The sequence below is a fragment of the Leopardus geoffroyi genome, chromosome D4, assembly GCF_018350155.1.
Source record: "Leopardus geoffroyi isolate Oge1 chromosome D4, O.geoffroyi_Oge1_pat1.0, whole genome shotgun sequence".
Lineage (NCBI taxonomy): Eukaryota > Metazoa > Chordata > Mammalia > Carnivora > Felidae > Leopardus > Leopardus geoffroyi.
Genome location: NC_059342.1, coordinates 75,070,228 through 75,087,948, shown reverse-complemented (window position 1 = coordinate 75,087,948; position 17,721 = coordinate 75,070,228). Strand labels below are relative to the sequence as shown.

Below are 17,721 nucleotides of genomic sequence, written 5' to 3'. Positions count from 1 at the left end.
AACCACCCAGGCGCCCCAGACACAACTTGCTTTTGAATGGACTCATTCTGCCCCAAGTTATGGCACCATGGTGTCTAATGGAGGGAAGCCATCAGGCTACGTGACTCCAGGGGTACCTTTGACACCACAACCCATGTGAACAACACCCTTTGGAGTTGTGCACAGCCCTGCCTGGGGACCATACATACAGCCCCAAAGGCAAGGATCTTTATCTTCACAAACAGGCTCCCTCTTGGCAAGGGATGTTAAGACGTTATACTTAAAAGGAAAAAAAAAATCACAAAATTAATCTCCTTGTCCACTGAAGGTTAGGACAGTTCTTTAGTAAAGTAAGATGACAAACATTTTTTTATACCTCATGCTCTTTGTTCTATTCCTCAAATTTAGGAGGAATAGCTGCATGCTGCATGTTTATTAAGACAGTCATATATTTTTAAGTAATATAAAGCCTATTCTTGTGTTCAAGACTCCCTGGATCTTGCTGTGTGATTTGATCATTAAACTAGTTCTTTGTCCTTCTCCAGGGGAAACTCCCCATTTGGGAGAGATCATGGTGTCCGAGGTGGGCTGGGATGCCCTCAAACTCAGCTGGACTGCTCCGGAAGGAGCCTATGAACAGTTTTTCATTCAGGTGCAGGAGACTGATACAGTAGAGGCAGCCCGGAACTTCACAGTCCCCGGAGGACTGAGGTCCGTGGACCTGCCTGGGCTCAAAGCAGCCACTAATTATAACATCACCATCCGTGGGGTCACGCAGGAATTCAGCACGACTCCTCTCTCTGTTGAAGTCTTGACAGGTACTAGACTGGTTCATTAATTTACTTCCTCCCCTTGTCTCTGCTCAGGAGGGATCAAAGCTCTTCCTGCTGTAAGCTGGGCTCAGCCCCTGCCACAATGGGGAACACCGGTGAATCATCCCCGCTCCCATCCGAATGTCATATCCCTTATTTGGCCAAGTCCGAGTGTAGCATGTTAGCCAATTCCATGGAAAATTCCACCTACTCTTCCCTTACAAAAGTAAGAGGTGACTTTTCTTTCAAAGCAAGTTTTCAGTCATAACAGCTAAGAAGTTGGAAAACACAGTTTGCAAGTGGGAAAAAAAAAATTGGTCTGAGCTCATTTTAAGAACACACGAAAAGATTCCCCCAAAGCCCCATTTATATGTTAAGAATGGAAGTTATGAACAATTCCTAGAACTATCTTTCATTCCCGGAGACTGAACAGAAAACCCCTGGCTTTAGTGCCAACAGAGTGTGCTCTACACCTGCTGTAAATCATGCATCTGTAATCAACACTAACCAGACAACTCATCCCAACCTCAGCCAAAATGTCATCTCACCTGAATCCTAGCACGCAATTACCTTTTTTAGTAACTCAGCAACTCTTTGTCCTTACGCAGAGGAGGTTCCAGATCTGGGAAACCTCACAGTGACCGAGGTTCGCTGGGATGGCCTCAGCCTGGACTGGACGGCCCCTGAGGGGCTCTATGAGCAGTTTGTCATTGCAGTCCGGGAGGCTGACCAGGCCGAGGAAGCTCACAGTCTCACGGTTCCTGGCAGTCTACGCTCCGTGGAAGTCCCAGGCCTCCGGGCCAGTACCCCTTACACGGTCACCCTGCGTGGCAAGGTCAGGGGCCGCGGCACTCGACCTGTTGTTGTGGAGGCCATCACAGGTATAGGACCCTCCTCCCATACCAGGGACATGATTGAGCCAACGTCTCTTTGGAAGAGAGAGAACATTCCCCACGTGTCCGAGTGTGGTCTCAGTGTTCCGACAGGCAGCGTGAAGGGAGGCTCTAACTCAGGAAGGGCTGGGTTGGAATTGCACCTTGCTGGATTTTCTTGGGTCTAGCATTTTACATTTCTGAGCCTTCTTTTCTCACCTTCAAATCAAAGATAATACTCTACCTCAGAACATGGTCCTGAGCAGTAGATGAAATAATGATCGAAAATGCTTAGCAAAGCTCCATTCCTGTAGTAAATATTGAACGGCACATAGCTAAATATATAAGACAACCATGTAACTAATAAAAATAGCATAAACAGTAGGGCCATGGTGGCACAAGAATAGGGTCAGAACTTTCTAGAGAAATCTTACCATTAGAGGCCTCAGAGGCCCTAACGTTGTCCAACTTGTAGTCACATCTCTGTGGAATAACCTTTGAAATGATCTTCTGCCGAAATTGTTCAAGTCTGTCTCTCCTTAAGAGACACTCAGGGAAGGCATATTTCCAAGAAAAAACAGCCACATTTGACTTCAATGTTTTTCATTCAGTTTAGGGAGGAAAAACAATTTATCTCAATTTGTCCCCTGGAAATATGCTGTTCCATCTGTCATTGGAAACTCTGTGCTGTTCATGAGTTTTTAGAAACCGCTTTAAAGGGGGCAAATGGGCCAAATTTTTGGTAATCGGGTTCTTATGCTGGGCCCTAAGTCCATGCCCTTCTCTATCTATCTATCCTGTGTTTTGATAGTACTATCCAAATAACCTAGTTCAAATAAATTGTTCTCCTTGCTCACATATACCAAGTAAAGTTGGTGCTTGTGAGAAACGACACACATTCCAAAAATGAGAAAGGTGATATTACGATCCAGCTGTGCTGGCTGAGTCAGTGTTATCCTGTGCTGCCTGGAATGTCTTCAGACCCAGTGAGCCAGAGGGGCTATTGAGGCACCTGTGATCTGGATGCAGGATGCTAACAGTCTCTATCTGTAACAACAGAATTCCTTTTGCACGTGAAACCTTACCAGGAACCTCACTACGTGCCAGATAAGTGAACAGCTCTTCTTGATGAGCTAGGAGGGCAGGGAGGACTGCCTTCACTGATACCCCCACAAGAGCACCAAGGCTACATGGTCATTTGAATACAGCCCCTCAAAAAGGCTGAGTTTGCTCAGACTCACAGGCACCGAGAACAAGTGCCTCGGGTGCACCTTTCTTGGCTGCTGGAATCCTTACAGATATTTTCTTTTCTAACTTCAAGTGCATGGCCATGGCAGCGTTTAAAAAGTCTGAGCGGTTGCATATAATCCTGAGAGGTATCCCACCAAGCAGTGGGTTTTCCCGTATTCAGAATCCAGACTTTCTAAAATCGGCAATAAGAAACACGTTAAATCTCCTTGCTACATGGTAGGAAGATCAATGGTGGGCCCTGCTCTGCACCATTGACTGAGCAAAATTTACCACTTTTAATTAAAAGTGGGCACTCATTTCGCACAAATGGCTTCACTTCATGATGCAGCCACTCTTTGTTCTGGCACAAAGTACTAGCAGAAGGTGGGAGGGAAAGAACCAAGCCAAGAATCTAGTGCAGAACATTTGATCCCTAAAAGCCGAGTAGAGTCCAGAGAAAAAACATCACACATGTCCACACTGAGACAACATACACTTTATAAAGCCTGCCTGATAGCAGGTGGCCAGCAATAAGACAACCTCTTCAACACGAAGTCCTGAAATGAGGCTGATAATTCTCTCCAGTATGGTTGAGAAGTTCCAAGGGGAAACATCTAAACGGTGATGTATTTTTTGGGTAGCCACTTACTGGGCACTCACAATGGCTTAGGCATGATACTCAGGGGTTTATAAATGGTATTTAGCCATCACACAGTCCAGTGATATGTCAGCCCCCTTTATAGGTGAGCAGAGTAAGACTCCGAGATGAGCTGGGTGACGGGCCCAAAATGACCTGGCTAATAAAGATCATTGTGGGAATTCCAACTAAAGCCCAGTGGCCTCCAAAGCCTCCACTTTTAACATCCCTATCCCCCTTACCCTGACCCACAATCCCACTTTTCCAACTGCCCTTTCATTTCTGGCCATGCATGTGCAGAGACCCCCTGTGGGTTGTGCAGTTGTCCAGACAGTATTGCCATCTCAAGGATGAACAGCGCAGATCTTCCCCTTTCTGACTGTTTTCAACTCCTGAAGAAGGGCTGTGGCCAGATTACCACAATTCAAGTCAGAAGTAAATGCCCAGAGACCAAGAATGACCACACTTGCACACAAAAATTCTCTTGCCTCTTTCTCTCTTCCCTAGAGCTGGGCTGTGGGATGTTTGGTTTCCTCCTTTTTTTTGGTTTGCAGAACTGACAAATAACGTCTCTGTCCTTCTTCAGAGGAGCTCCCCCAGCTGGCGGACATAGCTGTGACTGAGGCTGGCTGGGATGGCCTCAGACTCAACTGGACCACAACTGATCAGGCCTATGAGCACTTTGTCATTCAGGTGCAGGAGGCCAACTGGGTGGAGACAGCTCAGAACCTCACGGTGCCCGGCAGCCTGCGGGCTGTGGATGTCCCGGGCCTCAAGGCCAACACCCCTTATAGAGTCACCATCTATGGGGTGATCCGGGGCTATAGAACACCAGTGCTCTCTGCTGAGACCTCCACAGGTACCTTCCTCCCCACTGTTGACGCCCCTCCCCAAGCCACCCTGCTTTCTCTCCATGAAACTTTGCAGAAAGTCAGCTTCTCTCCGTGTCTGAGTCCTTCCCTTATGCCCTTTGGTGGCTGGTCATGCATGTCCAGAGACCACACCATAAGTTGTGCCTTGGTCTGGATGCCTCTGCCATTTTGAGGATGAATGATAAAGATGTTGCCTTTTCTGACCTCCAGCCTCCAGCCTCTCCCAGACTTCCTGCCACTAACTCTCTTTTGAATGATGGCTTTCGGTTTCAAGGGACAGCCTGATGGTTTTAATTCTCTTTTCCAGTGCTAGGATATAACTAAAAGCCGTTCCTTACCATGTGTGAGTTCTGGTAGAGCATAGGTTATTTACTTTAGAGGGTATTTTTGCTAGTTGGAAAAGGCGCTTTTCTATCCCAAATCCCTCAAGGGTATGGGCACTGTGGTTCTTGCATTTAAAAGAAATGTTTTAATTTAAATGTTTCTTTAAAATACACAGCATAATAAGAGAACTGAATTACCCTCCTCCGGGCAGTTCTCTCAGATACTGAGTCATTGTTAGAACACCAAATTAGCAAATAGCTAGACCAAAAAGAAAAAAAAAAAAATCACACAATTATGACTGGAGACAGTACCAAAGAAAAAGCCATTCATTCAGAGAAGTACACACAGCAGCATTTGAAGCAAGGAATGTCCCAGGCTATGAATGTCAAAGATCTGATGCCCTTTTTGCTCTTTTAAATAAGAGTTGCTCCCTGGAGTGTTGGCCTTTGCATATGGCGCACTCCCAGCGCTGACCCAGGAGGGTGTGCTGTGCCTTACTAGTCACTCCGCTCCAGTGACAAGGCAGTCAGTGTTTCCCCAGGGGCCTGCCTCAGCGAGCAGCCTTCCCCAGCACCGTTCTCCATTGCGCATCTTCCTATATGCCTCCATTGGTTGGAAGCTCAGTAGAGGTTGTCTTGCTTGGGTTTGCATATGCCTGCCCCATTTTCAGGTAATTATGGCAACCAAACCTTCATGCAAACCTGTACAACCTCACTGATTCCAGCAAAAGCACAGACCTGCATTTTAGCCTCCATCATTTCAATAACCCTCACTGAGATCAACAGAATACAGACAGCCACTGATGAGTGGTGACCTTGAAATGCCTAGAAATTGCAACTGGCAACGATATCGGACATTCATAAATCACCCCTTCCCAGAAGGCAAGAGAAATCACCTGCCGCTTCTGATCTTTCCTGCAGACCTTGTGGTTGGGTGCCCTTCATATTTTTATGTGTTTTTTTTTTTCCCTTCTTAGTGATAGCAACATTCCTGTTTCTGATGAAATGGTATGAGAGGAGGAAGGTCCATGACCCCATCTGATCTGTGTCTCACTAAATGTGATGGGATGGGAAGGCCTTCCCCTTCCCTGCTGGAGAGGCACTACTTGCTCCTCACACCTTGCTTCTGCTTGCCTTCTGCATATTTTATTCCAATTGCACAGAAAAGCACTGGTAGGACCATCTCCAAGACAAAATGTTATTTCTTGGCCGAACAGGGGTTGCCTGACTGCCTTGCCTCGGCTCAGCTCTCTTGGTTGGCAATGTAAGTAGTAGCTTTCTTGGCTCCCGTAGAGGCAGTTAAGAGAGGACGAGCTATTCTAACAGAATATGAAAGCAGCTGGCCCTTGTCAGAAATATGATGAAAATTCCAAGAATCATACTGACAAGTTGCCAGTTCCCTTTAAGTCACAAAATCAGAAGCCTCAGGGTACCACCTTTGGGAGGGTGATGGCATCAGAATTATTTAGCCTTTATTTAAATAGATGGGAGCTCCCTCAAAGCAAAGGATGCCTGCAGGAGGGAGCCAAGTAACTGTGGTCTCCTGACTGCAATTCTGGCAACTAAAGACTGCCAGCACTCATATCTCTTGACCGATGGCCAGCATCCCTGCGGCGGGGCTCCCAGAAGCATCTGAGCTTAGGCACCACGGTTCCAGCTGACATCATTCAGATGTCTTCTCACACACGGGATCTCAGCCAGCTTGATCACATATGGCTGCTCCAGAGCAGGGGAATCCAATTTGCCAGACCTTCCTCTTTTCTTCTTTTAACAAATCCCCTTTTTCTCTCCCGCTGGCACTGACTGGTAACACTGCTTGGTTTCCCCCTAACCCTGAACTAGCAGGTCTTTCTACCCAGCCATGTTTCTCTTAACAACCTCAATCTTAAAACACAGGCCAAATAATCAACCCAAATTCATTTATTTTGTCTTCTTCCCTACCCTTCCTTTTTCAGCTGCAGAACCTGAAATTGGAAACTTAACTGTTTCTGACATAACTCCTGAGAGCTTCAATCTCTCCTGGACAGCCACCGATGGGGCCTTCGAGACCTTTACCATTGAAATTGTTGATTCCAATAGGTTTTTGGAGACGATGGAATATAATATCTCTGGTGCTGAACGAACTGCCCACATCTCAGGGCTACACCCTAATAATCATTTTATTGTCTACCTCTCGGGACTTGCTCCCAGCATCCGGACCCAAACCATCAGTGCTACGGCCACCACAGGTACATCTGCCTTCTCCATTCTGACCGCCTCTCTCTAGAGTCTTCTTTGCAGGGTGAAGCTGCTCATTCACTCCTTCTTTGCAGGGTGAAGCCACAGTGCATTAACTGCTCCACAATGCTAGGCTAGAGCACCACTTAACATAACTCTCTCCAACAGCAGCCCAAATGGTGGATTTCTGTTAAGCCCTTTGCCTGATCTATTACTGACCAGGACATTTGCAGCATAAAATGTAGCCTGGCCCAGATTGCCATATGGAATCTGGAGAAAAGAATTCTACCCTTCTATACCTAAGAAGAAAGAGTTGTCCTTGATTTGGAAAGATGTCTGCATCAAAAAAGTCTTAAAAATTATATTTTGTGTTATCCTAATATCTTTGGCCTCCTAATACCCAAATATCCCAATGATCTAATGAAATCGTGTTGGTACTGTTATTTTTTTTCAACTTGGAAAATGATAAAAAAAAAAAAAGCAGATTACTAATCAGATGGGTGCACAAGGAAGTCGTGCCATCCAGACCATCCCAAATCCAATGCAATCTCTAGGAGAAAATACATGAACAGGCTGTCTTGCTCCCAGAAGAGTAAATGGTTGATTGCAAAAATAGAAGTCTTCATGTTTATACAAGGAACTTGGCCAGCCAGAGTATAAGCTGCTCTCACTTAAATTTGTAGTGTCTGTGGTACACATCCTATGTGAGGCCCTCTCTGGCACGCAGCAAAAGAGAATTCTCTATCTGAATTTGAAAGGAGAAGCTTAGCCATTCAAAATAGCATTCTTAGCACATTTTGGATAATGAATCCAAGAAAAAGGTTGACATTGTAGCATCAAAATCATCTAACACTTAAGTCACCCATGGCTGAGGGAAGGTCTGTCCTCATTCTGCGTGAGACTACAGATTGTTAGCAGGGTGGTCTGTCATCTTCGCCATATTAAAGTACACAAAAACCTGGAGGAGAAAATTATTCAGCCCCTTATATTTGTTTCTCATGGCTCAAACTGGGTTTCAACAAGGACAAGTCTTTTACCAAAGGGTGAAGTCTACAACTTTATGGATTTAGTCTTATGTGTTTTAGTTTTTGACTCTATTGTAATAGTGTTTTAAATTGACACACTTTCATATTTTTTTCTGCTTGCTTTAGTGGCGGAAGCTCTCCTTAGCCACCTCACTATCTCAAATGTGACCTGGGCCAGTATGGCCCTCTCGTGGAAAGCCCAAGAGGCTGCCTTTGATAGCTTTCTTATCGAAGTTAGGAATTCTGACCACGGCCAGGAGACGGTAGTGCGTTCTGTACCTGCGGCGTCTCGCAGCTCAGTCATCACCAACCTCACGGCTTCTTCTAATTACACTGCACACCTTCATGGGCTGATGGGCAGGCACCGCGCTCACACTCTAATGGCCCAAGCAACCACAGGTATTTCCCACGATGGCTTCTTCACTCTCCATTGAAATTCCTCTGGGGAGCAGTCCCCCAAAAAGCCCTCGCTACACATTTTTCATCCTCCTGGTTCCTCTAGATCTTTCCCAAATTTGACAGGGCCACCCAAATCAGAGCTTTAAACTTAAAAAGAAAAACAATCACCCAGAAGTCAACCTCTTTTTCCTAAATGTGCACTCACATCTGGAGTTGCTCTGTTTGTTTATATAGAGTTAACCTGACTTGCTTTGGTTGAATTTCTACATCATCCTTCTCATCTGATCTTGAATAATCATTTCCAGTTCTACCCATTATCATCTGCCTGTGGTCTAATCAGAGTTTGCCTATGACATTGCCAAAGAGGTGTGTGCATGCCAGTTTGGGTTCCCTGGTCAGAGTGATATTCATCCTTTTTCTCTCTTCCAAGATTCTAAAACACAGTGCCAGAAGCATGCGAGGAAAAGACCCTAACACACACTTCCAGAGCCAGAGGACCCAGTGGTCTCATCTTGTTCTTAAGACTTTTATTTGCTTGCATTCCCTACAAATAGACTGTTCTCTTTTGACATTTACCCCACCAAGCATGCTTTGTCATCTTCTGATACCTGTCACAAAATGTCCACCTTCTTTCATCTGTCGTCTTGTCCAAATCTTGGTGCATGTGGTGAACATTCAGAGTATTACATTTTTGAAAATATCTATGTTTCCTGGAAGCATATGGCATGTCCAACAATTATTTCAAAGGGTTAGAAGTGGTGAGAGAAAGATATCCCAGCTTGCATGGAACACTGGCCATACCTTCTCTCTCACTCTCTCTTCGAGGTTTTTCTTGCACCTCACTCCTGAGCTTGGTTGCACCCTTTGGGAGACAGCTGGAGGCCAAGCTGGCCATGAGAAGCTATGTCTTACTCTGCATGGTGAATGTGTTCACATTGCCAGTCTCTTTTTGGTGGCATGAGAAGAATCCTAACATGCATCCTTAATTTGAGAGATTGCTGCCACAGCAAAACACAGGGAAAGAGCAAACAGAGGCCCACTTGGAGGGTTCTACCTTTAGTGCGGTTGAGGTAATTTATGCCAATGTTATGGCTAAAAATTATAGCGTCATTATCTTCTCAAACTAATTGCTAAGTTGGAGATTCCATGCCGTTACTTATGACTATCTTCTGCTTTGGGGCCAGATTCTTTTTGCCCTTAGGGACTTTGTGGCATCAAATTATGCTGTGCAACTGTCCAGTTTAAGTTTATCCAGATGAGTCCCTTCTTTCCTCCTAATACTGGAGCTGCAGCAAAACAACTCCCAAGTCCTTGGAAGAAATAGTCTGCTTCTTCCCAACCTTCAGTGCTAACCCTGGTACCTCAACCCTCCAGGTCTGTTGCCTCTTTCTAAAATAAAGTTTGAGTCGAACTTACTTTAAAGTTAGTATTGCTCGATAAATGTGCATTGAGGAGGCCAGATCGTATACATCCTAGTGGAAACTAGCAGTACAGGCCCCCTACATTACAAAATGAGTTGCCTTGATCACTGATCTCCTAGTCTTTAAGGGACAAGAGAATATCAACCTCCAGGAGAACCACTTATCTTTCCAAATTATCCAGTAAGTGAATTTTCTAGTTAGAAAATGTAACACCTAACTTTAAATTTTCTTTTAACTTTTGCATACACCAAGAATTTTTTAATGAAAGCCATTTTTACCTTTACGGTATTCAGGGTAAGATGCAGATTTTCTTATGGTGTATAGGAAACCTTTGGATTTCTAAAAACTATGGAGAATTTCTCTTGTATGGATATTAGCCTTTAATTTGTACAATCGAAATAGATCAAAAGAAAACTAAATAAGGAAACTTCAAAGTAGCATTTCCTAAGACATGCTCTGTGAACCACAAGCTACTCGAGATGTTCAAAGAATATCCTTTGAAAGAGTATCCACTGACCAATAAGTTTATGAAATTCTGGGCTGCACAAAATTAAGTAGGTTTCTTTACAGAACCAGCATTTCAGAGGCTATAAAATACTCTCAGGCTTTGGGAATCTCTAGGGTGAGATAGAATACCCATACATACTTTACTAAAAGCTACTTTTCTTAAGACATCTTACAGAGCTAGTGTCCCGCTGCAAACCTTTAGAAATGCACCCTAACTATTCTCTGTTGCTCCTATCTGCCATTCTAATGCCTGTTCACCTTTCTTCTTATGGCCAGCAAGTAGTCGTGTCTATACTTATAAAGAATGCACATCCATACCTGCAGAGAAAGTATATTCTCTAGCATTAGTCATTGCAGGTGTAGCCACAGCCTAATATACTACCTTTCTGCAAATATTTGGAGGGATTGGCACTTTTATGTCCTATGGCTATATTCTGGAAAAACCAACTGCTTCCTCTAATAATGCATCTCCTTTCTCTTCTGCCCATGTTCCTCTCCCTTCAGAGCCAGAGCCACAGTTGGGCATTCTAATCCTTAGCAATATTACTCCTGACAGCTTCAATGTGTCCTGGAGCATTCGAGCCAAGTTTTTTGCAAAGATTGTTGTCAATGTTAGCGATTCTCACTCGCTGTATGAACCCCAGCAATTCACGGTCTCAGGAGACACACAGCATGCTCACATCACGGGCTTGCTGGAGAACACTGGCTATGACATTAGTGTGGCAGGGACCACCTGGGCTGGGGACCCCACGAGACCCCTCACTGCTTTTGTCATGACAGGTACTCATTCAAAGGTTCTCACTTGTCCATTTAGAATTTTGAGATGGGGGACAGCAGAGAGGAAAGGTGATAGGCATTCTAAGGGAACGTCAACCCCCAGTAGAGTCTTCACTCCAGATGTCAACATCTAAGTGAAGAGAGATCAGATCCTCTGGTATTTCGCAAAGAGGGATACTTTGCAGCTTTTCATGGGACATGGAGACCATGTACTCAACAGCTGCATAAAGCTTCCAAGGATTTTCCTGTCTAGCTTTATAGGCTGATACATATTTTAGCAATTCTGGCTGAAAAGTGAGTTCTAAGTTACCCACAGCCTGGAGCAGGAATTTTTGCCATAAATCATGCTAAGTAAGGCAGTTTATAAACCACTTGCCCCAGAAATATAATAATTTCTCTTTTTCTTTAAATAAAAAAAAAAACACTTTGTCTTAAGTCAGCATCCACAGCAAATTACTGAAGGTTTGACCTAGGGTAGCAGATAAATCCAAACTTAATTGAAGCTTACCCATTTATTGAACTTGACCTCCAACCTCTCTTTGAATTACTGAAGAATTACATAAAGAAATGGCTTTCCGTTTTCTTTCCTGAGATCATCCCAAATCAATGGCAAAGGCTACATACCTCAGAAAATATTTAGAAGTCTCTTGCCTTCCACTACTGATAATTTTCAGGAGACTGACTTTGCCTGCTGATTCACATTAAACCAGGCCTCTCCCAGCATCTAAATTGCTACTGATAAAATATGTTAATAAGATCAATTAAATATTTAATTGGAAGCAGCCATGATGACCTAGAAGTGTGAGGGTTTTGATATCAGACCTGAGTGGTTTCTGAACTTCCCCCACATATTCTTAGCTGCATAACCTTGGCTGGTTCTTAACTGTTCTGAATTCCAGTTTCCTTATATTTGACAAAGGGACCCCCACAGCCATTTCTGTCAGCTTTGTCTCAGGATCTAAATGGATATGATAAAGTTTAATGGCTTGGCATCCAGTAGGCATCTTATGATGCTGGGTTCTTTCTGCTGTTTCCTAGGAGGGAAGTAGCATTCTTAAAAATAAGCAACAATTCTAGATAGAAACTCAGCAGCTATTGTTATGAAATCATGATTTTCTTACTATTTTCAAGAGAACACTGGACGTGTTTTAATGTAAGATCAAAAAGTGGTTATGTTTTCTGTCCCGTTGCCTACTGTGAATTCAGTCATTCAAAAAAGTCTTCAAATGCAGAACATGGTCATTTCTTAGTGGGGCAGGGGAGAAAGTGGTGGGGGCTCCCATTCTCTTGCCTCCCGATGCACAGGAGGGCAGGAATGGCCAGCCACAGACCCCATCAGGCCATCTCTTGTAGCCTCCCACAGGACCTCCCACAGAACGGAGAGAAGAAAGGCACTCTGGGAGGGCTGGTCTTGGGAATCCTAGATCTGGTTACAGCATTGTCTCAGCTAATCCTTGAAGTGAAAAGACCCTGAGTTTTAAAAGAAGCATATTTTTAAAAAGAAAAAAAAAAGCTGAACATGAATGACTATAAATAACAAGACTTTGATTGACTAATTAGCCTGAATGCCCTTCTTTTCATGAGAATCCACTGCTTTGATGGTGTGGAGGTACACAGAGGCTAGCTATCCAAAGAGGCGCCACTTACCTAAATAAACTCAGCCAAAGAACTTGAGACCATTGTCTTGGAGACAAAGAAGTCTGTTTGCACAGTATAAGTGATTTCATCTTCGCCTTCAATAAAATTATGATTTTCGGAAGATCCTTACCTGGAAAAAAAAAAAAACCTCAAAACAAATACCAAATATGCTAAATCAGTACAGGAAGTCCAGCCCACAACAAAATTTAAATCTTTGCTTTGGGGATGAGGATATTCATTTACTTGTTCATTCAATCACCAATGACTTCTTTGTAAAACATTTTTCTTTACATTGCATGGATTAGACTCTGGGCATTAGTGTAAGGTCATTTATCTCTTTGAAAGTTTCCATTTAGAAGCAGCAGAAAAGAAGGCTGTAAATGAGGTGTGGCTAAAGCAGCCTTGGTCATGGAGTTCCCAGCCCCATGTCCCCTCCAATAAAAAATACATTCACTATTACTGTGTTTCGTTTTGCTAGAGCGGGGGGCTCTGAACCTTCTCCACCAATCCTACTTAAGCCTCCAGACTTGCCAGCCCTGATGGGGTTGACTAATTAGACACTGGCTTAGAGTGTGGAAAGAGCATTGAGCTTGGAATCAGATGGCCTGGGTGGGAGCCCAGCTTAGCCACCCAGTAGATTTGGAATCCTGTATATAAGTCATTGATCTCTGTTTCCTTAGATATCATGGGGGAGAGGGGGAAGGTAGCAGTAGCTATTTCACAGTGTCATTATGAGGATTAAATAGGAGAATAAACATGAAGCCTTGTCAATTGGTACTTAGAACTTAGCACTTAGAAACTTAGCTGATATAACCTCACTATTTTGGGAATCCCAGTGTGTGAAAAGACCCCTTGATGCCTAAGAAATAAGGGTCCTGGGACACAGATGTTTGGTGAATGAACGAACAGATGACACCAGAACTTATTAAAGATCCTGACATGTCCTTACCTCCTACTTTATCCAGGAAAACAAACAGCAAAAGAATCAGTGAATCATAGTATTGCTTACTGGACCATAACCCTAATTTGTTAATTCTGCCACATGAAAAAAATCTTACCCCCTCCCCCTATTTCAGCTAATGAAGATGTATGTCACTAAGGGGCCTCATTAACTTGATTCAAAATGTGAACTAGAAGTGAAATGGAAACATATGAAGTGTACCCAAAAGGAAGTATAGCAGTATATTGGGGGAAAGAAAGAGCTGATTTCCTTCAAGACCAGAAGACAGTTGGAAATAGAGAAAGAGGTACAAACCCAACACAAGATATCCAATTATACAGGGAACAATTCATGGCCTTTGGAGTGAGATCCAGCTAAAAACCTTGCTCTATCACATACTAGCTCTGTGACTTTGGCCAAGCCAATCAACCTCTTTGAAGCTCAGGCTTTTTTTGCCTGTATAATGGGAATATTATCTATCTCATAGGCCTGTTGAGAGATTTACACAAGATAACATCATCTGGCAGCCAATAAGCTCTTACTAAATATTCGTTTTCTGAGAAATTAACACATTTAGTGTTTGATTGGGTATCTCTCAGTATCCGTGGAGAGTTGTGCTATCCCTGCAGGGTCAGTGCTGCTAACCTGAGTTATTTTCACTCCTCCCTTCTTTCAGAGGCCCTGCCCCTTCTGGAAAACCTAACCATTTCCGACATTAATCCCTACGGGTTCACAGTTTCCTGGATGGCATCGGAGAATGCCTTTGACAGCTTCCTAGTAGCGGTGGTGGATTCTGGGAAGCTGCTGGACCCCCAGGAATTCACACTTTCAGGAACCCAGAGGAAGTTGGAGCTCAGAGGCCTCATAACTGGAATTGGTTATGAGGTCATGGTCTCTGGCTTCACCCAAGGGCACCAAACCACGCCCTTGAGGGCTGAGATTGTTACAGGTATTTGGATTCAAGTGAGCCATTTTCTCCTCTCCTTGGTTCCCTTCCATGTAATCCATCTACCATATCACCATGGTTTTAACATTCTTGTCCATTTTCTCTGCTGAATCCATAGATGTGGCCTGTTCTTTTGTGTTTCCTCCCATCACACTCTCCCTTGTCTTATGTCTCTACTGAACACTCCTCTTCTCCCTCTCCAGAAATGAGAAGGTCGAAATGTTTGCCACTTGGCATCCCAAGTCCTTTTAGACCATGTCTTGTCTGTAGTTCTTGTGTGCTTATTCCACATCATCCTCTCCTGTGTACATCCTGGCTGGTCCCCAGCTATGTTTCAGCCTTCTCAAAAGAAATATACCAATGAGTATATTTCAAAGATATACTTATTTACAGCATTTTGTCATCTTAAAATGTCAACTGTGATCTTGATAAACCTACAAGGTGGGCTTGTTATTGAAAACTCAACTGCAGACCTATTATATTGGTAAACACTAATGTCATAGAGATTCTTTGACACAGACTAAATCCATAATTTTCTCAAGACTAATAATTCCTAGAGACACATACATTAACAACATTAACAGTAAAAACTCTGTGTTTCCCAAAGTCTTTCTAGATTTTACTAGTTCCATAGAATATTCAAAGGTCCTACTTGGTGAAGAAGTTCCATGATCAAATAAGTTTTGGAACCACTGAGTTAAACATAGTTTAACAGGATCCTTGACAACAAGGCTTCACAGAAGATCTCAATGCGCCTGTGTCTCTCCAAAAGGGACTTACCCAGGCAGTATTTGACACTGGGTGCCTTTTAAAGAAGAAGAACAAACAGGAATAGTTTGCTCTGAGTACACTTTGGGAAACTCGGCTCTAAATTTACCTTGACATTGAGTTTTGTCTGGTTAAGGCAATCCAAGATAATACTCCAAAGTATGGAGCACAAGAGGTTTCAAGCCTCAGTTTTACCTTCTGAACATTTATCTAATAGTTAAAAAGGCAAGCAAAAAAGTCGAGAGTAGGAGCCTTCTTTAGTACAACAGTACTAACAAGAAAAAAAGCAAAAAGACCATAACATAACATTTTAAAGGCCATTTTGCTCAGGATCAAGGGAAATATAATCAGCAGTATCATCATAGGCAACTCTACAGATCATTAATACTGGTTTATTTATCTTTTTAAAAGAAAAGAAAAAGGTCTTACAGAGGATGGGCACTCAGCCATTGGGAGATCAGAGCACAAATGTAAACAAGTTATTGGCTTTGAACTTGTTTAATAATGCATGGGAGGGGCCAAAGCTGAGTCCAGATGTGGATTTATAGAATTGCTTTTAGACAAAACTCACATATGCAAGCAGCCACTTGGCTTGTAGTGAATGTGTGAATTCCATCTTTCCCTTCCCCTAGATCTACTTGTTTGTGTTGGATAATTTTATTTTTGGTATTCAGGACACTTCTATCTCTGAGAGCCACAGGGCCACTGAATATTGATACGCCCACTGGAAAAGAAGATTGCACTGGCTGGTAAATGATGTTCTCTCTCCTCCTCCCACCATTTTCTCCCATCTAGAAGCCGAGCCAGAAGTTGACCACCTTCTGGTTTCAGATGCCACCCCAGACGGTTTCCGTCTGTCCTGGACAGCTGATGACGGGGTCTTCGACAGTTTTGTTCTCAAAATCAGAGATACCAAAAAACAGTCTGAGCCAATGGAAATAACCCTACTTGCCCCCGAACGAACCAGGGACATAACTGGCCTCAGAGAGGCCACTGAGTACGAAATTGAACTCTATGGAATAAGCAGTGGAAGGCGATCCCAACCAGTCAGTGCTATAGCAACAACAGGTACCGTACATAAACAGGATATAACCAAGAAAAGTCATGACTTGGGGATTTTCTTTCACAGGGCTGGGAAATTACAAGATCTTTGAATGCAGCCAAGGTCTTTCAATTATAGACAGTGTGAGTGTGGACAATTTGGCTAAGCCTTAATTCAAGAAGAGTATGATGCCATTTATTGAATGGGGATGGGAGGATTGAATGAGATAATTCATGGAAAGCCCATAGCAGAGGATTTGGTACATAGCAAAAGCTCAGTAAATTAAAGCTATTTGGATTTTCATTGTTTTCATTAATACATCATCATCATTATAATTATTACATTTTTTAAATTCCAAAGACCCTTCTTTAGGACAATTATCCCATCGTTTTTTGTTTTTTTTGTTTGTTTGTTTGTTTGTTTTTTTAATGCAGAGGTGTAATTCCTTGTTCTTTGGTCAAATGTTTGACCTTAGAGCAGGCAGGGGATAATGGAGAAGTGATACCTCCACCTATAAAGATGAATATTTATCAGATGCTGTGTGTGAATAATCAGTACTGTGATCAGGAAGGATCAAAGGAGGGAGCTGACAAGGTCAACAAGCTGCTCTTCATGAAGCTCACTGATTTTATGTGATATTCATAACAACTTTAAAAGGCACTAGAGGGGGAAATGCAGACCCTTTTCCATGTGAGTTGTTTCAAGGAGAAAAAAAGTTCATTGGTAACAGTCTCTTTAGAGGGAAAGATCTATGAAAGGTAGGGTGAATTCCTTCCTGAAATTGAGGGAGAAGGAGAGACATAGCACTCCCTAGAGAGAGACTGCCTCAAAGAGGGATCAGAAGAAAGAATCACAAAAGCACAAGGAGGGGTAAAAGGGACCAGAGGAATGGTATATCCCAGCCTCTTCTGTTTGTGCATGAAGAATCTGTGGCCCAGAAAGCCGATGTGATTTGCCTAATGTCACAAGGCCAGGTTTGGGGTAGAACTCAAACACCATCTTATTTTAATTACTACTAAATAAATGTAAGCAGGCTGGATGACAGCTAACTGACGAGGGTACATACTTGCTGTCTCTGACAGGCATTGAGTGCAACATTAGCCAAAACCTTCTCTTGGTCCAGAAATGGGTATTTTATTACATCAAGTTTCAGGACCTAATGAGCTAGGAGACGCCACCTACAGAAACCATAATCAGTATTTGTAGGCGTGAAGGAAATGCTGAAATGCGGACAGCAGTTCAGTCAGAGGAAAAATCCTGTTTCTTATTAACTTGGACACCCTATCCCTGGGATGCTGGTCCTTGTCTCCTCCCTC

The 17,721-nt window shown here is 43.3% G+C and overlaps 1 protein-coding gene across 11 annotated transcripts in view; it reads left to right on the top strand.

Annotated features, from left to right (window-relative positions):
- Positions 1-17,721, top strand: part of TNC (tenascin C) — a 95,443-nt gene that overhangs the window by 53,318 nt on the left and 24,404 nt on the right. Inside the window, exons 12-18 of one of the 11 annotated variants that reach the window (XM_045469031.1) lie at positions 525-797; positions 1,400-1,672; positions 4,117-4,389; positions 6,681-6,953; positions 8,094-8,366; positions 14,326-14,598; positions 16,159-16,431. In XM_045469031.1, coding sequence (XP_045324987.1) covers positions 525-797; positions 1,400-1,672; positions 4,117-4,389; positions 6,681-6,953; positions 8,094-8,366; positions 14,326-14,598; positions 16,159-16,431 — 1,911 coding nt within the window. The remainder of the gene's footprint in view (positions 1-524; positions 798-1,399; positions 1,673-4,116; positions 4,390-6,680; positions 6,954-8,093; positions 8,367-14,325; positions 14,599-16,158; positions 16,432-17,721) is intronic. The other 10 variants (XM_045469033.1, XM_045469034.1, XM_045469032.1 and 7 more) reach the window with 10 other exon arrangements.